At 36.1% G+C, this 22167-nt stretch overlaps 4 protein-coding genes across 7 annotated transcripts; 2 read left to right on the forward strand and 2 right to left on the reverse strand.

Annotated features, from left to right (window-relative positions):
* The first annotated feature begins 14 nt into the window (after positions 1–14).
* Positions 15–3324, forward strand: LOC121746962 (iron-sulfur assembly protein IscA-like 2, mitochondrial). Of its 2 annotated transcripts, none has more exons than XM_042140930.1 (6): positions 15–344; positions 449–595; positions 1043–1241; positions 1537–1661; positions 1777–1885; positions 2864–3324. In XM_042140930.1, the coding sequence occupies exons 3-6, from the start codon at positions 1065–1067 to the stop codon at positions 2924–2926; spliced, it is 474 nt and encodes a 157-aa protein (XP_041996864.1). In that variant the 5' UTR covers positions 15–344; positions 449–595; positions 1043–1064; the 3' UTR covers positions 2927–3324. The 2 variants fall into 2 exon arrangements, with proteins under 2 accessions (XP_041996864.1, XP_041996865.1); XM_042140931.1 differs by having other exon boundaries at positions 1048–1241.
* A 7623-nt stretch (positions 3325–10947) lies between these two features.
* LOC121746624 (protein ABSCISIC ACID-INSENSITIVE 5-like) lies at positions 10948–13266 on the reverse strand. Its single transcript, XM_042140527.1, has 4 exons — positions 12042–13266; positions 11890–11961; positions 11777–11806; positions 10948–11690 (listed from the first exon to the last, which is right to left on the reverse strand). Exons 1-4 carry the CDS (start codon positions 13044–13046, stop codon positions 11583–11585), a joined length of 1215 nt encoding a protein of 404 aa, XP_041996461.1. The 5' UTR covers positions 13047–13266; the 3' UTR covers positions 10948–11582.
* A 2975-nt stretch (positions 13267–16241) lies between these two features.
* On the forward strand, positions 16242–17102 carry LOC121748099. The gene has a single exon (XM_042142314.1). It carries the CDS (start codon positions 16242–16244, stop codon positions 17100–17102), a length of 861 nt encoding a protein of 286 aa, XP_041998248.1.
* A 787-nt stretch (positions 17103–17889) lies between these two features.
* On the reverse strand, positions 17890–20338 carry LOC121749839. 3 transcript variants are annotated; one of them, XM_042144494.1, is made up of 5 exons: positions 20194–20338; positions 19560–19824; positions 19259–19471; positions 18923–19190; positions 17890–18377 (listed from the first exon to the last, which is right to left on the reverse strand). In XM_042144494.1, exons 1-5 carry the CDS (start codon positions 20282–20284, stop codon positions 18090–18092), a joined length of 1125 nt encoding a protein of 374 aa, XP_042000428.1. In that variant the 5' UTR covers positions 20285–20338; the 3' UTR covers positions 17890–18089. The 3 variants fall into 3 exon arrangements, 1 of the variants encoding a protein (XP_042000428.1); XR_006039665.1 differs by having other exon boundaries at positions 18245–19182; positions 19259–19470; positions 19557–19870; XR_006039666.1 differs by having other exon boundaries at positions 18245–19182; positions 19259–19470; positions 19557–20338.
* Positions 20339–22167: the final 1829 nt, after the last annotated feature.

The raw sequence follows: 22167 nt of genomic DNA on the forward strand, positions 1-22167 counted from the left end.
ACTAAGCAACATCGAACTTGCATATAGGCATATTACCAGTAAGATAAATAAAGAAAGTAACGACACAAGAAAGTGGACAAAAAAATTATTAATTTAACAAACACTTCAATTAGAACTAGAATTTCCAATATGAATAAATAGTAATGCACGAAATATAGAATTACCAATATAGTTGTAATTAATTATAGCACAAAATATAATCATTCATTTCTTCTTCCTCCCTATAGGCTATACCCTACCATCCATTTCATTCTCCCATTTTCAATCATTTTTGTGGAAGATCGTATCAGGATTCCTCCACAATCAGGCGACAATCGATGGATTGGATGCTGTAATCGACTACCGTATGTGTGATTTTTCCCTTTCCCCCAATATTTGTTGGTTCATTGAAAGAGTCAAAGAGGCAGATAAATTTTGTTCATATCTAACTTCGAGTGTTAATTTGCAGGTAGCTGTTAATTGCACGATTGAAGCTGGAGATCTGTATGGTGAAGACGTAGACCTACTTCTAGTAATCAATTTCTGCCAGTTCTAACCGATTCAACCGAATTTCACCACACAAAAAGTTGTCACCGGCGGCACCATTAGCAATTAGGTAAGTTATGAACTCGCCACCAAATTGTTGTGTGTATCTCAATTAGCTCATCTGTTGTCACGGGTTTCCTGTTTTTGCAAAATTCTATTGCAAATGGTTTGCCCTGTTCTGCTGGTTGTAATTGGCGTGATTAGTAATTCTGTAATTCTGCTTTCAAGTCATATTCTCCATATCTTTCCATCGATTTCTTGTTGTGAATTTGTTCTGTTTCTGTTCATTGTACATGAGTGCTGTGTTTGGCCTTTCTGGAAAAATCAATCCAAAATAGAATAGGATGTATAGAACTCCTTCCTATTCATAGTATCTGTGAGTTGTCTGTATTTTTGAAATCTTTATGTTCTCTATAAATTTTTGGCCCCAAGTTGTGTTTTCCGTTAATGCAAACGAATGAAATGACATTCTAAAAAATCATCTACTATGAGTTAATCTGATATTTCTGATTGGTAGAGTAGCAAGCGCTGAAGCAAGCATGGCAACTTCGTCCAGTTCGGTAATGCGCCGCCTTGTGCCCTACTTTTCTGCCCAAATCCGTCAGAATTCCCGGCTTCTCAGTTACTCCTCCGCCCTCCGCGAATCAGAGCTTTCTTCAGCAGAATCTTCACCCCCCTCGACCGACGCCGTTCATTTGACTGGCAACTGTATTAAGGTAATTTTTGCATGCCATTGAATGTGGCGTTCTATCTTTTTCTTTCTAGCTTATTTCATGTGCTCAATCAACTGAATGTGTTGGGAAACTCATATGCATTTGGAGATGGCGTGGTTAGATTTGAGAAACATTTACTTTTTTACCATTGGCCTGAAGAGTAATAACTATATAGTCTTAGGTTTAGAAATGAAATGATACTTATAGGTTCTACATTTAAGATGTAAGTTTTCCAAAAATGAGTTAGTTTTATTGATTGTTCCACTTGATAAGTCAATGGATTGATGTTTTCAAGCAGAGAATGAAAGAGTTACAAGTTGAAGAGCCCAGTAAGAAGTTGTTGCGCTTGAGCATAGAAGCTGGTGGTTGCTCTGGGTTTCAATATAACTTTTCACTTGATAATAAGACCAATAATGATGACAGGTTATTGTATTTCAAATTTTTAAAGATTTTTCTTGTGCCGGTTACTTCCCAGTTTACGGCAAATGAAATAAAAACTAAATGTTGATGTCATTAACTTGATGCTTTGTTGATCTAGGATCTTTGAGCAGGATGGAGTTAAATTGGTGGTTGATAATATATCATTTGACTTTGTGAAAGGTGCAACTGTTGATTATGTTGACGAGCTTATACGCTCGGCTTTTCAGGTACGTTTGTATTGGCTGCTTATTTTCATAGTAATTAGATCACTGCTTTTATCAATCCTATGCCAGTAAAGATCTGTGATCTTGCCTTTGGTTAGAGAAGTAACAACTGCGGATTTATCATGTAGTTAGTCCTACATTAATAGAACAACTAACAAATTGTGTCTAATGTAAACTATTTTCTGAGGTTCTGCACTTCTGAGATGGTACATCTTGAGTCATGACATAGCTAACAACCAGTAAGCAAGTGATGCGGTTTTAGGACTTGTTTGCATCACCTTCTGGATTTGTGTAATAAGAAAGTACTCTGACATTGGAGCACAAAATTGGAAGGATGCATAAGTTCTAGTTTCCAATTTCAGGTGTGGACGTGTTGTTCCGTTTTTCCAGGTCATAGAAGTTCAAATGATATTATGCTATGATTCATTATCTGTCTGAAGTTTGTTTCTTTCTTCACTCTTTTAGGTTTCAGAAAAGACTTTTGCATCACATGTTCATATATAGCTTCTTGGTAGCAAAAAATATCTCTGCTGTTTACTAGAATTAATCATCTTGAAGGGCACCTGTTTATAACACCAGTTATTTCATTTATGCTCTCTCTGTTGTTTAAGAGTCAACTTTGATTACAACTGCAAGTAGAATTATGTTACAATTATCAGTATTGGTAGCATTTGCTGGCTCTGAATAACCAGCTTAGCAACCATTGGTTTTAGGAAAGTAATTTGGATACCTGAGAACCATTTAGGCACTTGCATATTCTTAGCTGCAAAGTTTACCATGTAAAACTCAAATTTGCCAAGCATACAACTGTATTTGGTCTTTTCTTCTTACAGCCCCCCGTGGTGACTGAGATTTCTGACCATCTGGTGTACATGTTTAAATTGTGACTCTAACTTAGGGTAGAAGTTGATTTTACTGAATGCGGATTTTATTTGTTGCTCCTGCTACCTACAAATAAACCCTTACCATTTCAACATGCAGGTGTCTACAAATCCAAGTGCAGTGGGTGGCTGTAGCTGCAAAAGCTCCTTCATGGTGAAGTAGCTATCTCCTTTTTTTGAATTCTGATTGTGTTATACCATCATTTTTCCCCGGCTAGAAAATGAAGACCAAACGTCACTCTCTCCGGTAAAAGCTATCCATTGCCAGGTCTAATTGATAGTTCATCCAATATTTTTGATGCATATGTACTACAAACACCAGAAACTGAGAATATCTCAGCACTATCGCACCTGAGTAGCCGTAGTTCTGCTATGCAACATGTCCATTGTATACGCGTATAAGAGTGTAGCCGTAGTTCTGCTATGATTCATGTCCATTGTATACGTGTATAGGAGTAGTCGTTTGCAATTTTAGATGATTTTGTACACTTCATTAGCTCTTCTTCTTTTGAAAGAACATTGCAATCTGCCTACATAATGAATCATGTTACATGTTTTGCATGTTCATCTTATGCTGATGTTTGTCTTGAAAATCAATAATGAGATTGGGATCTTGCTCCACGTGTTAAGTTGCCTTAGGTTTCTTTTGTTTGTGCACTCAATGTTTTTAAGTAATCTATCAGCATCTAAATGTTCAATGAAACAATTTTCTTCCTTATCACTGTTCATGGCCTCGTTTTTTAAAAATTTGAAATTGTGTGTATTTATTATAGTTAAACTGGTATGTGCATAATCAAACTGTACGAGTTTATTGAAATTTTGAAGATTACCTAATATTTCGCTCCTTTTGGAGTCGATCCAAATTTAAAAGGTTGTAAGTAAATCAATCACATAGAAGATTAGATAACTTAAAAATTTAACTGTACTACTACCATTTAAGAAAAGAAAGGTGAAAAATGAGAGAAAAAATGAGGAATGAATAGGCCGAACAAATAATAATTAGGGATTAATAAATTTCTTTGGGTGATTGTTGAATCTTCATGAGTTTTATAAGGGTGAACGCACACGTGTAAAATGACGAAGGGATTTATGTATATCGTACCATATGGTCTGGTGTTAGACTAGTATTTTATTATAAAATTAAGCTGTTGGAAATGTTTACAATAATTGTTATCCAGCATGTCACACATTGCAATCACCACAAATAATTTGTGTTGCAAAATAGCTCCAAAAACCCACAAAACAGTCCACCACCAACATATTACACCTTCATTTAATCATACAATTCTTTCTCAATATTTAGTCTCAGTGTCTCACCATTGATATTATCATTGTACGAAAATCTTAAACTGGAAATCATTAGGCCACCCGCAACGCGTCACGCGGGTGGCTCGTAACCCGTCATGCCGGGTGGCTCGTAACCCGTCATGCGAGCCGTCTCGCCACGCGCCCGCGAGACGTGGCGCGCTCCGGCGCCATGCGTGACGCCCACTCGCCGGCCATGCGTGACGCCCACTCGCCGAGCAGCCAGGGTTCGTCGACGCCGGGGGTACCAACCGCCCCATTTTGATGTGGATGCATACGCTCGTCCCTCCGCCCCGAGGTATTCGCAGGGATTGTCCCAGATTCGGGAGGATTATTCGGTTGAACCCACTCCGGAAGGAGGCCGATGCGGTGGAATCTTTAGGGCGGAGGCGGACGAGGAGGAGGAGGATCTAGGCCGGCATCCGTACATCCCCAAGGAAACGCTGGCTGTGTACAACGCCTAGATCAGCGTCTCGTACGATCCCATCGTCGGGAATCAACAATCCCGGAAGTGCTTCTGGGAAAAGGTCACCGAGGCCTACCACGAGATTAAGGCGAAGGGGTCCCGCCGCCGCACATTTAAGATGCTCCGCGCTCACTTTGACCGAGTCGACAGAGAGGTCAAAAAATTATGCGCCATCTACAAGAGTGAAGCGGCTCATTACCAAAGAGGAGCCACGGGAGCCGATATTCTGAAGTTGGCTTTGCGAGTCTACTTCGACGACACCGCCAAAGAATTCAAACATGTCGATGTTTGGGAGGTCGTCAAAGACGAGGAAAAATGGGCCGGCGGTGTCCGGTCCAGCTCGGGCTCGACCTCGAAGCGCACGAAGCACACGGCGGGTGGCCAATACTCGTCTAGCGAGTTGCAGGTTCTGTCCCTTAGTTAAGAGATGAAGTAAAAAGTACAGTGGGGCCCACGAATAGTAATTTAAGAGACGGTTAAAGGACGGATAAGAGACAGCATTGCAGATGGCCTTAAGGACTAAATTTTTCCATACAACACTCCTAAGTTATTCTCAATCGAAACGAAATTTGTAAAAATTAAAAAATAAAACATTAGAGAGGGACTTTTTGAAAAAAAAAATTCTACGAGCGGCAAAATCTTTCTTTAGTCACCACCACCAATCATGGTGGCTCGTGGCACATGAAGCCCTATCTTGCTCATACAATCTAAAATATTTTCTATTAGGATGATGAGAATTTCGAGCTAAGTTAGGGTTTGAAGCCTTGCTTGGAATCGGCCGTTGACGACTATGTACTTTGAAGATTCATCAATTATTTCAATTATCCCAAGCACGTGCAATTATCTCAATTATTTTACGAGCAAAGTTAGTTCATAATTAAACATAAGTGTACATTTACCTAAGAAGTACCAATGTAGTACCATAAGAGTATGAAAGAAGTAATTAGGGTTTTCAACGATCAGTGAGGTCTCATGGATCAAATGCTTGTGATCTGCATTATTATAATGTGTAGACGCATTTTACGCGAAGAAAATGTTACCCAACGACGAATCCAGAGACGGAGCTAGCTACATGGAGGTGTGAAGTGTGGAAGCTCGCGGGTCTTTCAACAATTGAAATTTTCTGAGAGCGTGTTACTAATTTTACGTAATACTATTATAATTCTTTTGAAGATGTTATTATTAACTAGTTAAATCTGGGAGTAAAATTTGTGCCATGCTCATGTTGGAGCTTTAATTCATTTCTCTTGCTGAGTTGTTACCATTAATATCAACAAAGTTATATTAGTACTCCTACATTAGTATAATCTTCTTTTGCTCCATTCAAAATACCATGTATATTTTCTTTGTGGCTCTTCCTTCTGGTTAATGCGACGACAACCTTATTGCTCTGCTTTTAATATCTGATGAGTTGTGGCTTTTCGACTTCGTTGTAGATTTTTGTTCTTTTTTATTGGTGGTCTATTGTAAATTGACAAGTGTTCCACTTGGATTTTTTTTTTTCTAGTTGTGATTGCTAGATTGTGCTTGATTTATGGGTATTTCTTTGTTTTTGGAGAATTTTTTTATTTATTCTAATTTTTATACTCTTTGCTCACCAGTTTATAAATGATTCAGCCTTTCTTTTTATAAAAAAAACACACATTTTTTTTTGGAGAATATCACTCTTTCCATTTTTTTCTCCCTCCCTTTTAAAATGATTATAAAATTTGTGGCAATTTTTTTTTTCGCTTGAATAATATAAAGGGAGTGAGAAAAATATTTAAAAAAAATTTTTGTTAAATTTTTAATAATGAAATGTATGCTTTGAATATGAATCCTCATAAAAATGTGAGGAATATCATTACACATACATTGATTGATAATAGTAATAGTAATAGTAATAATAATAATAATAATAATAATAATAATAATAATAATAATAATAATAATAATAATAATAATAATAAAAGTTTCAGCGACGAATTATAGTAGTAAAAATATGAACCTAGAAACTCATCATCAACAGCTCTTCTGCTGTATCCTGTATCCGGCGGCGGCGGCAGCTCTCCTCCCTTCCTCCATCAACGCCGCCCTCGCCGTCGTAATCCCGCCGCTCCTCACCGCGGCGTCGAACACCGTGGAATCGACCCAGTCCTTGAGGAAATCCTCCTTCCCCCACGTCTCCGGCACCCGCACCCTCCCCGCCACCTCCCCCCGGTGCCTCTTCAGCCTCTCCCGCCCGCTGTCCGCCGCAATCTCTCTCCGCTTCTCGTGCCCTAATTTCGATTCCGATCCAGCTTCGTTCCCCACCTTCGCCGCAATTATCTGATTCCTCTCCATTACCAGTTCAAATCGATCGAGGTATCAATTAATTAACTCTCTCTCTCTCTCTCTAGATCTTAATTTGTCTATGAAATCGATACAGAATTGAGAATGAGTAGGTGTATAATGTGTGTATGTATATAGATTAAATTAGGGTTTGATTGAGGGAAATGAATGGGAATGTTGGGTACACGTCAGCAGAGAGTGTTGTGGTAGGCGACAAGTCTACGTGTATCTTTTCCAGATTTCCATTCGAATTTGTGTGGGTTTCTTTTTCTGTTAAAAATAGAGGCTGGCTGTGTGTGGTTCAAAGAGCCCCACCAAATTCAGATCTTTCTTACAGAAAAACACACATCACCACATTCTTCCCCACATTTATATTGTTTCTTCCTTCTTCTGATTGATGAATAACGCATGTACACGACACTATTTTTCGGACTCAATTCTCTTCTCAACAATTTATTAATAATTTTATGTAAAAAATTATATTTTTTAATTAATTAAAATCGAGAATTTGTAATTAGAATGAAGTAATAATCCTATTGGAATGAAGTAATACATTCTGGAATGAAGTTAAATCCTCCTAATATGTTATGACTTATTTTTCGTGGGCTAAAGTAAAATAAGCTCGTGATGAAGGTGAAAATAATTTATACATTTGCGCATCTCATTCATAAAAAGCTAGATCTAAAAACTCCAATTTGGTCTAGTTCTGTGGTTCTGCAATAAAGAATGAATTTGCATATAATGGAACTCTTACTCCTATTTGTTTTAAGATTAATATCAAGAAGCCATAATAAAAACATATATAGTGGTGTAGTAGTATTTTTAAAAATTTATACCAGTTGAGTTTAATTTGGAATATCATAATGCATGATAACAATAGGACAATTTTGTTAAATTTCTTTAAATTGAACTAATTCTAAAATAAATTTTGCCAAGAAGTTATCAAAAATTCTGAGTATAATTTTTGGGAATACTGTTATGAAATAATCACTTCGTCCATAAAAAATAGTCTTATTTGTGAACGCTACGTGTTTCAATAACAAATTGATAAAATAAGAAAGAAAGAGAAAATAAATAAATAAAATAAGATAGATAGGATGAAAAAGTAAGTTAAATATTGAAGAGATGAGAAAAAATGAATAAGTATATAGAGAAATTTTTATTTTTAAGAAATAGAACTATTTTTATGAATATTCTAAAATGACAAAATAAACTATTTTTTCGAGAGGGGGTATATAAATGTAGCTTTAATGCATATTCCTATATTGGAAGGAATAAAAATCAGGACAAAAGACTGTTGCAGCCACTCAAATCAAAATCATTTAATGTGATGGGGACTTGATTGGCTGCAATTTGCAAGTAGTAATTAACCTGCTTCACAGATATTTTCTATTACACACGCATCGCCTTCAATACTTTTCTCATCATTACTCAATGAATTTTCACGATTGATTCTCCATTTATTTATATCAAATTTTAAGATTTTTTTCAAAAAAATGTATTGCCAGAGAAATAAAAACTAAAACATACTCATACACGTTGACCCTCTAGATAATTTGAGACGAGGAAGATAAAAAGTTTTGCAAGAAGACGATTTGTGGCCACGAATTTGAAATGTTTATTAATTTCACTTGATCCCGCTACTTGCATATTTTAATTTTTATTGAGGAAGAAACCAATGCTCATTAAGTAATAGACAACACGATTTTCTTAGAGATGTTCATAATTTTGTTGTTGTAGTCAAAATCTAAACGAAGATTTTCATTTTTAATTTATTAAACTATTGTGGCAAAGCTTAGAAGATCCACGCTTGGACCCACTTTTATTTATTTTTTACTCTCTCTTTTGTAAGAGCACAATACCCACATACATGCTCTTCCGCAAGAGCATGCTCAAGGGTTACATAATTCTATTATTCAATTTAAACACTTTAATTACTAAAAATATTTCCACAATATTAAAATGCATTAAATATACCCAATACTATTATAAATTAATACTAAAAAATTAAAAATTACATAATTAAAATCTTAAAAATTAAGATTGAGAGAGTTGTTTGGTGTAGTGTGATTTTTTATGTTTGAAATGAGGGTATTTATAGATGAAAGAGTGAATTTTGAGGTAAAAATAATGAAAAAATAAATTAAAAATGTGAAAAAAGGGATATATTTTATTGGGAAATGAGAAAATATTTGTTTTATTAAATCTAGAATTTTCAGATTTTTTCGATAAAATAAAAAATGATAAACCAACGGCCAGCCAGAGCATGCCACGTCGACTGCTCGTGCTCTTGCCGTCGGCATGGCCGTGCTCTTGCCAACCAGAGCATGTCACGTCGGCAAGAGCTGAGAGCACCAATGCGGATGCTCTTAGAAATTTTAAACGAGACCCCTTATAACAAAACTCCAATACAAATAAAAATAAAAATTCTCATTTTATTTGACATAAAAATGAGAAACCAAAATCCTATCGTGTACATATGCATGAGAGAAGAATTGAGTAAGCAATTAAACTCTTGGATAGCTTTACCTTCCTTTCTTCCTCAAGAACTCCGGCATCTCCAACACGCCGCCTTCTAGAACGACGATGACAGATGCCTATTCGAATCTGCTTGTCCAACCAGATTTGCCTGCCATACATTTCATAACCCACAGATGCTCAATAACTACAGATATATGTCAATCATCTCCGTTAGATGTAGATATATGTGGGCATATAAACAAACCAGTGGCTATCAAAGTTACGCTCACCCGAATCATCACCAATCCGAATCCATCAACCTCAACCGTATTATATGTATTGCAACATTGACCATCTTTATCATCCCAAGTGATGCAAATTTTCGATCTTTTAGAGAACACAAGAAATGGAAAGGGGTGGAGTTTCTAAATAAGGTACAGGGAAACAACAGAGCAATCAAATTCACTTCTGTTTTCTTTTAAAGTCTTGATCAGGGTGAAAATGGGGCAACTTACGAAGAAGGTCACCAATATCTGAGTTAGTTCTATCGAGTAGATGAACTGTTTGCTTACTTGAACTCTGCTGCAGAATGGAAAGGCAATTAGTAATTCACATAAAGAACGATTTGATAAGCTTCAGAACCGGAAAATTTACAAAGCAACGCACACGTTATCACGATCAAGCAAGAGCCCGTGTAATCATTCAGGCGTGCAAACCACCAACATAATTCACTTACCATATGCTTGCTATAAACTCCTATTGTCATTCTTGATCAGTCATACTGTGATAATGTCAGAGAAACCGCGAAATCCTAGTCGAAGAATATCACCAGCGAGATTGAATGCATCTGTTACTGGTGTGGATGGAGAAACTACTGTCAGCAATTTATCACCTGGAATGATTATTAGTGTAGCAACCTTTTCTGTTAAAGCTGTGACACCTTCTTGCGCTTGAACAGCTCTTCCTCTAGAATTTGATCTCGGGAATTCGTTCTGAATTTCACAACAGGGCATCTGAACCATCATAAACAACATCAAGGCTTGGATGTCAGAGTTAACTATCCAGAACTCGACCCCCTCCATCGCACTCTCTATCACACGATTAACAGCATATTCGATCCAATCCCAATAACCTTGAGTTTGTACAATTGTTCAAAGAAGGCCAGTCTCTCAAGACTCTCAGTAACATTTTCACCTCTAAGCATCCACAATTTTGAGTTACACCCGGAAACCCAACCCGACCTAGAACAGCCAATGCCCCGACCTGCCTCCGAGCATCAGGAGGTTCGAAATAAGGGGAGCTGGGAAGTGCAGGTAGCCATTGATGAAAATAGCAAACTCCAACTTGGTTTATCTGATTGCACAACCAATATATGCAGAAAACCTATCAGCTAGATCTCAATTTCAACCTTCCTTCTGTCTCTGATTCCAATCAGGAAATTGAGCATAATCAGATATAACACGAATGCGCATTGAAAAGGTAAAAAAATGAAATCGGAGCTGAACCTGAAGCCTGAGTGTGTTTCTCTCTCTGATACAAGAGTGCAATGCCATATGATATGTTCTCTCACGCATTTCAACGAACGCATGCTGGCGGAAATGGATTCGGATAATCACGGTGAAGTCCGATCACCGATCAAACCTTCGTAAGTCTCCAAACTAGTGACTAAAGCCTTTGATATTGTATTCGCTTGAAAATACTTAGCTGAAAATCTAGCTTCTTCGGCAACCGAGGGTTTTTTCTTCTTACGTTATTGGGCGGATTCAATCAATTCAGCCATTGCTTTATGATTATTGCAATTTCCCTACCTCTAATTCTGATTCATCCTTCCTTGTCTCCCCAAAAGGTTGATTTGATCCATTACACGAGGATAAATGGTAAATACAGTAAATTGAAAACCAGAGAAACAGAGTAATACACTCCGTTGATGCTGATACATGTAACATAATATGTTGATCTGCTCTACCTTTATAGCTTGAGAAAACCTAATTAGAACAAACACCACATGCTATGCTTTGTTTGCTCTGAACATAGACAGGGGATCTGCATATCAAAATATGGATGCTTTTGCTCTGTTCATACCTTCTAAAATGGAGAAGAGAGATCATACCTGGTTTAGATTTTAGGTATAAGATAAGATTACATATCCCTGTAGAAACAACTTTCCTCATCTAATTGCCCTACCAAATATATTTAGAAGACTCATGAAAAAACATACTATAAGACTATATGAATTCTATAGCTGCTTTGATGCCCTCCATAACTATACTTAGCCTTCTCAATACGAACAGCTCAAGCACCTTCTCATTGCTCTTAATTTCTCATTAGCTTTGTATGATTTTGACTGCATTTGTGCTTGTCTTGCCGCCTCCTCTTCCTCATAGTACTGTTAACATTCACCAACCACATCACAAATCAAGCTTCTTTTCTCTCTTCATTGAAAAAATATTGGAGATTTAATAAATAATTTACCTGCTGTTTTCTCTTCCCCTCTAACTCAGCCTGTTGTGGATGATGGAATTTGAATTGATTAGCATCTATATATTTGCAGCTGTGTATATTTTAGTACTGTTTTGTTTGCTTACCAGAGCTTGCTTGAGGTGTAGATTCTCTTCTTTGAGTTGGTTCAGTTCGGCCTCGAGCTCGACCGTGTAAGCCTGCCGGAGAAGCCATACGCTTCGTTAATGGAGATATCGATTTTGGAGAATAGAACCATAAGGAATAAGGCTTAGTTTACCTGCTTCCTTGCTCTGGATCTTGCAGCGGACTCCCTGTTCTTGATCATTCTCCGTTGCCGCCTCTCCACAACCTTCTCCACCGGGCCTTCTAACGTCCGCTTCCGCCCTCCTCTCATCCCCTCGATTCCATCAACTTGGTTCGCTCCCATTCCATCCGACAAAGGGCTGACCGGTGACCCCATTCCCAACCCCCCAAACCCCCCTCCGCTTCCGTTCCCCACTCTCCCTCCGTAGCTCCCCACCGGAGGAGGGGCTTGTGGGGCATATCCACCGCCCCTTTTCATCCCTCCATAGCCGGTCGTATCTCCCACACCACTCTGTAGTGGATGATAACCCGAAACAGAGTTGATCCCGGAAGCAGCAACTCCAACAGCCATCACCGGGCTCTGGGCGAATCCCGGCCCCATCGCGGGATGGTTAGTGTTCTGGTACATTCCAAAAGGCGGCTGCTGTTGCTGAGGTGGCGCCATCGCGAAATTCTGTTCCCTCACAACCCCGGCCCGTATCAAGAAGTCTTCGAGTGTCATCTCTCCAAAAGTAGCCTGTTTGTGAGTAGTAGTCCCGGGATTCAGAATATGGCCGTGGCCGCCATTCCCGTGGTGCTGACTCCCGTGAATCTCTGACCACACCTCGTCTACGGTCTTCCTGCACAGAGGCTCTGGGATGCTGAGTGACCCCTGCCTAGGCAAGCTATGCTGCTTGGCTATTCCCTCCCCATTGCTTTCTTGCAGCTGAAAATGCTGGCCAGGGATGGCGCCAGCACCATTCGTTGCGTGTCCTTGGCCGTGTGCTTGATTTTCCTCGGCGGTCCATATGCTGTTGAGGAACTCATCCATGTTCATGGATCCAAAATTCTTGCCATTCTCAGAGAGAGTGTGTTGGAACTCGTCGAGCGTGAGGGAGTATATCGACGACTGCCGCCCCAACGACTGATTCTTAGGCTGTTGCTGCTGATCTGATTCCAACGGTGAATCCATTTCTATCTCGGAATCTGTTGTTACCATGTCGGAATTATTGGCCAAGATTTCAAGGAACTTCTTGGATCACTGTTCCACCAATCAAGATCAAGAAAATAAGAAACGGACAAATGAAAATCTGTGTCCAATTTCGGCGCACATTTTTTTATTTTGGAGTTGGTTATGGTTACATAAGGTTTCATGATAGAGGTAGATGATCAAATTAAATTCAAATCAACCTGTTATACTATTATAATTAAGTTACATATTTTGTTCATTTTCTTTTATCACTATAGCCACATGATACAAGAATCGAGAAAGGTAAAATTATTTTCTTTAACATCAAGTATTTTTTTCCTTTTACACCCAATTAGGCCATGTTCATATTGCTTATGTGGGCACAATCCAATACATCTTACCTATTTACTTAATCATAATTAGCAAATTTAATTACAATGAATCTTTATATATCCTAACTATGCCTAATAAACCCTAACTGAAAATAAGTGAAACTCAAACTAATTCAATTACAACGGAATTAATTACGATTATGCAAACAAATTTTTTGCCATATCAAATCCTATCCAATAACCATGTCTACAGTAAAACCTAATTTTGCACACTATTATCATTGAATTTGTTCGGATTGTCGATTGCAACCGCAATTGATATTGTCCGTTTTGGTCAAACCCGCACGAATTTGTTTTTAATTAACATGAAATTATATAACAGAAGGAAGAAAACCTTATTCAATTCAGACTTGAAAAAGAAACTCATAAGATCCGATATATATACTCAAGATGAAAAAGGAGATCACAGCAAATCATAACTCATTTACGAAGCATGAATCACAATGAATTTAAAGATAAACAGTAAACCATATCTTCAAATAAACAATGAGTATCATATGCCAAACCCTTGATAAAAAACAATGGAAATAATAAGTATCTTCTGAGAGAGAGAGAGAGAGAAGGTTTACTTGCAGAGTAGTGGCTGAGCTTGCAAAGGATTGGTTTGCTCAAGGGATAAAGGTCAGATCATTTTTCTAGCTGGCTAGCACCCTATTTTTAAATATCATTAGCATTTAGCAAATACACATATATATATGGAAATAAATAAGATTGTTTACAACTAGAAATTTTAGTAGCTAGACGACGATATTATCTATATATGTGTGTATTTGAAGAGAGGGAGAGAAAATGGTTGAGAAAATGAAGGGGTTTTGAGTTTTATATGTCTGAAAACGGAGTGAATAATTTTGCATGGCTGCTGGACACGTCGTGGACACGTGTCGCGTCTACAGCTCCCCTGAGCTACCATCTGCCTTCCACGTGTCCCGTCTCTATCTCAATATAGTCACGTGCGAATTTCGGCCGCCGGACTTCACCTCTCTTCCAAAAAAACAAAAATCAGTTAAAAAAAGGCACTGTTTTTGTGAGAAAGAATGCTAAGTAAGTGATACTCTGAATAATATTGTTCGGTCGTGTTTGGTTATAAGATTAAATTTTATTTGTATTAATAATTGCTAGTACTTATTTAAGTATTTAAGTTGTATTAATAATTGCTAGTACTTATTTAAGTATTTAAGTTTAAGACAATGTCATTAGTTTTAGTGGATGAGTCTCGACCTCTTCATAAGACTACAATAATCATATTCTCCGTTCTGCGTTAGTGGAGATGATTCTTTTCGTCATGTAATTTAAGAAAAAATGTGTTAAGGAGTTAAAGTAATAAATGAAAAAGGTAGAAAGATGAAGAGAGATTAAAGTAAGAGAGGGTAAAGTAAGTGAAAAGAAATGTGTTGACTTTTACTAAAAATATGAAATGATTCCATTATTATGGTCATGGAATGTACCAAAATGGCAAATAACTTCATACTATGGAACGATGGAATGAATGGAGTAGATAATTATGATTTATGGGCGGGCTAAATGAAAACTTAAGGGATTGAAGCTCTTACTAAAGGGAGTAATTTTTTAATATTATTTACTTGATTAATTATAAATTTATTAAGTTATGATGCAAAAACTATACTAAAATATCAATATCTTTTTTATCCGTCCACACCTATAAATAATTTTGAACCAATTTAATATCATATAGTAATATTTAACAATTTAAGCAACTGAAAATCCTTTTATTTTTAATATTTCTATTCCTTGTTGTTTGAAAACTTTATATTATTAGATTGATAAATCCTATTAATTGACCTCGTTTATCATGCTTTGATCTGTAAGCGATGCTGGATTAAATGTTTTTGTCTTATTCTAGGCATGCAGAAAAATATTGTGTGTGGTCAATGCACATAATTACAAAAAAATATATATTTAGAATATATATGGATGCTATCGGAAATATTGTATAACCAATATGGGTTTTTTCTATAAGTTAGAGTGGTTACCACAGCCATTAAATATAATTACGTTGTAATAACAAATTTGCAGACATTATTTTGATATACATATAAGACTGAGATAAGATAACAAAGTACATTTACAAATTACAAAGTGGCATGGACTAGAAATAGTAGTATATGAATTTTTGTTAAAATTCATATATTGAAATTCGCAAACGCCTTTGCCTTTAACTTGGATCCAATTGTTGCTTTGTTATAGAGAGTCTACCAGGGGCGGAGGGAGGGTGGGGCCAGGGGGGGCCATGGTCCCCCACTAATTCTTAAAAAACTTAAGGGTATTTTAGTAATTTCACAATAATTATAATTTATAATAAATATAATATTAGAGATAGGTTTCAGCAAAATATATATGAATCGTGCCTCTTAATTTAGCGTATTCATTCTGTCGTTCCAATCCAAGTCTGAATTTAGCGTATTTATTCTGCCGTTCCAAGTCTGAAATCTGGTAAACTAGAACTAGGTATATTCAAAACTCAAATATAATTCAATTAATTTTTCTACATATGTTATTTTTTTGTTTGGCTGCAATAATAATTCAAAGGGGGAGAAAGAAGATAGCTTATGTAATTCAATGGCTACGGACTACGGTGGTTCTGTAGTTGGAATTTTATAACTCCAATTCTTTATTTGATGTGTGTGTTAATAGTTTTGCATACAGAAAATATCAAATATTTTGAACTTAATCAGTGTTGACTATTTTTGTAGGTATATGGATCGTTATTTCAAGAAACTTTCTTCCGTTGATTCTTCATCAGTTGATATTATTAAAGAGATTGCAAGTGATTGCAAGTGATGAAATAAGCACAGGAAGAGGACTAAATCAAGAAATGTCATTGAAGCGACCTGGAGATACTCGTTGGAGTTCACATTACGGTACTCTTGTCAACTTGATACATTTATATTCTTCTATTGTTGATGTTCTTGAGTATGTTGGGGAGAATGGTCATGACGATTCAAAAAGGGCTGAAGCTGATGATCTGCTAGAAATTATAAATAGTTTTGAGTTTGTCTTTGTGTTACATCTTATGAAGCAAATCTTGGGAATCACACATGAACTCTCCCAAGTGCTACAAAAGAAAGATCAAGACATTGTTAATGCGATGAATCTTGTCAAGGTAGCAAAATCACGTCTGCAAATAATGAGGGAAAAAGATTGGGATGTATTGCTTGCTGATGTTTCTAAGTTTTGTAGCAAATATGAACTGGATGAGCTTGACATGGAAGATGAGTTTGTAGCTCGAAAAAAAGGAAGACGTAGAGCTGAGAAAATGAAGAATCTCCACTATTATCGAGTTGAGCTCTTTTGTTCTGTTATTGACTTGCAAGCTAAAGAGTTGAATCAACGTTTTGATGAAGTCAACACAGACTTAGTTTTATGCATGCCATGTTTTGATCCTAGGGATTTATTTTCTGCATTTGATTTGGAGAAGCTGCTTCGTCTTGCACGGTATTATCCTTCTGAATTTTCTGAAGTTGCTTTGTTCGAGCTTAAAAGTCAACTTGAGAACTTTATTTTCGATGTGCGCATAGATGAAAAGTTTTCACAAATATCAGGAATCAGTAGTCTTGCTCAAAAGATGGTTTCTACAAGGAAACATGAAGTTTTTCCAATGGTTTATTCATTAGTTAAGTTGTCATTGATCTTACTAGTTGCCACTGCATCAGTAGAAGAGCCTTTTCAGCAATGAAGATCATCAAGACTTCTCTACGTAATAGCATGGGAGATCAACTATTGAATGATTGCTTAGTTCCTTACATCGAAAAGGATGTGTTTGTTAAAGTTACCAATGAAACTATTATGCAGCGGTTTCAGAAGATGAAGAATAGAAGACAAATGTTATGATGTGATTGCATTTGACTTTTACATTTTGAACCTTATAATTTAATTTATGTAATTTTTTTTAAAGTTTAATTTTGGACCCCCATTATGAAATCTCTGGCTCCGCCACTGGAGTCTACATTCAACTGCAAAAATTATGAATTTTTTCTTCCTATATTTTATAAATATTAGCTTTCGGTGCAACTTTTCTGGTGAAGGTATTAGTGGTGACGAAAGAAATTCCAATTTTATTTTATTACCCCCTTATATATTGTTTTTCACATATCACCAAAAGTAACCAATTTAGTTGAGCTTTATAGGTCAACCAACTCATTAAATTCATGAGAACATAAATTGTTTTTATTAAATTCAACCTTTGTAGCTTGTGTTATGTCATTCCTCAATAAAATTGTTCTTTAAACCTTTTCTTTTATAAATTTTTAAAATTTATTCAAGTTTAATGCAAATTATTATGTAAAAGCCCTTATAAATAATCTAAAACACCTAAAAATAATTTAAAACAAATTTTAAAAATCACAACCCCTGTCATTGTTTATTTCTGCATCCGCCCTTGACTGGGTCCAACCTAGGGTTTATGTTTCTCATTTTCAGCACACATGTGTGGTATATAAATGTGATATACAAATACAATCTCATAAAATAAAAACACAATACATATACTTTCATATATCCATTGACACATTTTAACATACGTGAAAAAACGACATACATACGAGTTATGCTCATCTTGAAGAAAGCAAGATTTGAAACAAAATACTTGGAGTACAAAATTAGACGAGACAACTTCAATGTTATCAAAGTGTGATACGAATTCATGAAATCTAATACAAGCACCTTAAGAAACAAGTGCTTGTATGACTGCATCAGCTATTCCATCAGCTAATAGAAACATGTTGCCCGCGCCACGTAGCTCGTGGTAGTGAATCCATGGCAGCCGGCGGACGATCTCACGCTGCAGTATGACAGGGACGATGCGATCCTCATCACCCTGCCACAGGTGAACCGAGCCTTCGCCTTCTGGAAAGGGGTTTCTCACCTCCGTTGGGTCGAATTCCCACTTCCCAAAGGCGAATGCCAGATCACGGTGAACAGACTCGAAGTCACCCTGCTGCCTTACCTGAGCCTGGATTGCAAATTCAAGTTATATATATATATATATATAGCTTAAAACACTCAATCATATGTTTTGGTGATCGAATCTATATGCGCAAAGTAAACCCCTTCTCGAATGAATTACACTCATTTTCAGCGCTGCAAAATTCAGCTTGATATAAGATATTGACATGACTTTGTTATATGTAGTATATTCACTTCACAAATGAAAATATGTTCAAGGCTGAGAACAAGGGGTGATGTATATGCTAGGAACAGTCTCGACAGAGGTGACAAGATGGCATCTTCAGCTGAAAATCAGTGAGGAAAGGATGTCGACTTAGTTTTAGTATTGGCTAGAGGTAAGGAAATCAACAGATGTAAATACATGACATTTCCCAAGAGGTTTAGGAAAAACACGAAAAAGAATTTTTGGGTTTGTACAACGATGGATTTTCAGGTTCGGATATAAGCACAAGTAAACACATAAGCAGAAGACCAATTTTTTAAAAAACTAGTAATAGTTTGTATTTCACTTTTCCTGTTGTGTGCATTCAAGAATATAGTAACCATTACCACATACTCCTGTCGTATAGAGTGCAACCTTGGCATTAGTTCTGCATCTTGACGAGAGAAAATTTTGGGGCTGAGACTGATAAGACTCACACCAGGAAACAGCTTTTGGGTGTTCCACCAGTAGTTAAGCCACGGTGCATACTGAGCTACACGAAGCTCCCATTGGTCCTGAGGAAGAAGCTGCTTATATGCTTCTGCAGTGAGGTTCGAAGGAATACCTTTCCACCAATAATTCACCACTGGTCCAACCAGAGCTGCTCCTGCCAACCTGCACACCGTTGTATTCAAAATTCAATTGCTACAGGAAGACACAAATAATAGTACAAAGAGACATACCTGTGAGGAATGTACTTGAGGCAGGTCCACACAATCTCCCCACCCAAGGATAATCCAGCAACGTAAAATTTGGATCCTAAAGCCAACTGATCAGCAAGCTCCTCGATGTCAGAAGAAATGCTTCTAAGTGTCGCGGAAGGGTTAGGATCATTCTCTCCATAACCAGGTCGATCAAACGAAACAAAATAAATCCCTCGGCTTTCGACAATATCCTGTTTGTGAGGCAAATCAATCAGAAAGAGATCAGCTAATTCACTGCTTTTCATAACTACCAGGCAAATATAGGAAGAAGCATTACCGGGGGGAGAGCCCTGCAGTTAAAAGAGACATGTCATGCCTGCAAGCACCGAAGCCATGGACAAGCACGATCTCGTGCTTCGCATTATCCTTTTGTACCCCAAATTCTTTGTAGGCCAAGTGCCTTCCATCCTTGAGCTGTATTCTTGTAGCTGTAACCGGAGGCCCGTCTTTCGAGCCACAGATCTTCGGCGGGGGAGGATTCGTTGCCTGATAAGCCCAAGCCAAGATTCCCACAAAGAAAACCAATAGAAGTTTCTTGAAGATCCCTTAAGCAATTGAAAATTGAGGGCACAAATATCACACACCATGGCCCTAAATGTAATTGAAAATCATCTTTAGCCCTAATTTTATGGATTTGAGCAACAATCCGATCAGTTATAGCCCTAATTTCCGAGTCAATGCTCTAGTTTGCTGTAATCAGTCAATTCCCAAGATCAAAATCACCAATTTCTACGATTAGGCAACACTGAAGCTTACATATGCTATGCAAGAGAAATATAATCAACTAAATGATACGCATAAACCCTAAAAAACTAAATTTAGTAAACTGGAATGGGCATTTGATGAAGAAATTCGACAAACACCAAGCGAAATGCCAGTCTTAAAATTGAGGCAGAAAAAAAATGAAAGCTCACCTGAGTTTTTTGAAGGAGAATTTGATTTAGGTTTTCGGGTGTGAGCTCTTGCAAAAGAAGCTGAGAATTTCCTGGTTGTTCCATCCGCCATTGAAAAATTTGTTGGAACTTCGGAAATGCAGTAGCAAGTAGACGAAGCGGTAAAATTTTGTACTAGTCCTTATTTAATTAATGCACGTAGTTTTACCTTTTTGATTTTAAGTCACAAAGAAAATTATTAAATTTTTATTTATATTGAGTTTCTTTATGATATGCAAATTAATTATTTTTTCTTTTTCTTGCTTGAGTATTAGTTTTACATTGGTTATCAACGCAGCAGAGATTAGTGATTTAATTAATTTTGTTTCTGTGTTCGTTTGAATCGTTTCGTTGGAACACCTTTTGTGTATTTTTATTAATTAAGATTTTAGTTGCGTATACTAGGTTTATTATTATCAGCGTTTTTCTGTAATCTTCCATTTATTTTTTCTTTTATCATTATTATAGTATCAAATGTTTTATTTATAGCAATTCATTAAAGGAATTAATGAAGTTAAATATAAATTATGTATGTACGTATATGGCAAAAGATAGTACTCCATCTATCTCATTTAAATTATGGAGCACTTTATTTTACATAAGAATCAAGAAATATACTACTAGTATTTAATAAATTACTAATAAAGAGATTATAGTAAGAAATAATTCGTAAATAAAATATACTAAGAGATAAAGTATATGCATTTTGTTTTGACATAAAAGCTAAGTCAAGAAATATACTACTCTCGTATTTAAATTAATAGTGAGACTAAAGTAAGAGATAAACTATATAAGAGAAAAAAAGTATAAAGGAAATAGTAGTTAATTTTTGTTAAAAGATAAAAAGAGATTTTATGCAAGATTAATTTTTGTTAAAAAGATAAAAAGAGATTTTATGCAAGATTTTTTTAAAATGGTAAATGCCTAAAAATTAAAATAGAAACAATACTCATTTTGTCTACGAAAAATAGTTTTATTTTATGATTTTGGAATGTCCATAAAAAAATAGTTTTATTTCTTAAAATAGAAAGCTTATCACTCATAATTTTCACTTTTTTTTTCTTTCTTTCATACTTTATCCACTTTTTCTCTCTTTTACTTATCCACTTTTCCTCTTTCTCCCTTACTTTACTAATTTTTATCAAAACTCATGGCGTCCATAAATATGACTATTTTTTTGGATTTTAGTTTTAGAAATTAGTCATTTTTTGTTCAACACTTTGAACACGCGCGTCTTTTTTATTGATTCGTATCTTTTGTTCAATCTATCTATATCTATATCTATTACAACCATTTGACTCAATAGTTGGATGATTGAAATTTAGAACAACCTGAATGAGATAAGCATCACAAGGCGTTGTCATCTTTTGTGATAGTCAATTTAAAATCGATTACTTTGAAAGAAAATACATGAAAAGAAGTTTGACTAATAATAAGATTTATGAATTATAAGTGAAACTTAGTTGGTAACATAATTTTTTTAACTTAATAAACCAATGTTGATAGTTTGAATCACCTCGGTCACACAAGTAAATATGAAACCATTATTCATCATCTTAAAAAATACTTTTATATGAATAAAAATGTTTGAACAGTATTGATTAATAATGTTTTGAATTCTCAACTTTTAAGTTGGAGAAATTTTCAAGAACATGCTAAAATATCTAACAACTAAATGTTTGATTATATGTAGAAGTGTATATCTTAGAAGTACTTGTTAGAAGATCTATAATGCAAGGGAGCGAGATATCTAAAATCTCGGGACATGGAGAAAATATATCATCAATAAGTTAATATATAAAGATTTATGAAATAATTTAAAGCTCAGAAAGGAGATTGGACTACATATTATTTTCTAGAATAAAATAATTATTTTGCACATGGAAAGACCAAGTAGAAATATTGCTGAAACTGATAGATGATATATTGGGCTCAATTAGATTTAGGACCCAATTA

The sequence above is a fragment of the Salvia splendens genome, chromosome 9 (assembly GCF_004379255.2).
Source record: "Salvia splendens isolate huo1 chromosome 9, SspV2, whole genome shotgun sequence".
In the NCBI taxonomy this organism is placed as follows: Eukaryota; Viridiplantae; Streptophyta; class Magnoliopsida; order Lamiales; family Lamiaceae; genus Salvia; species Salvia splendens.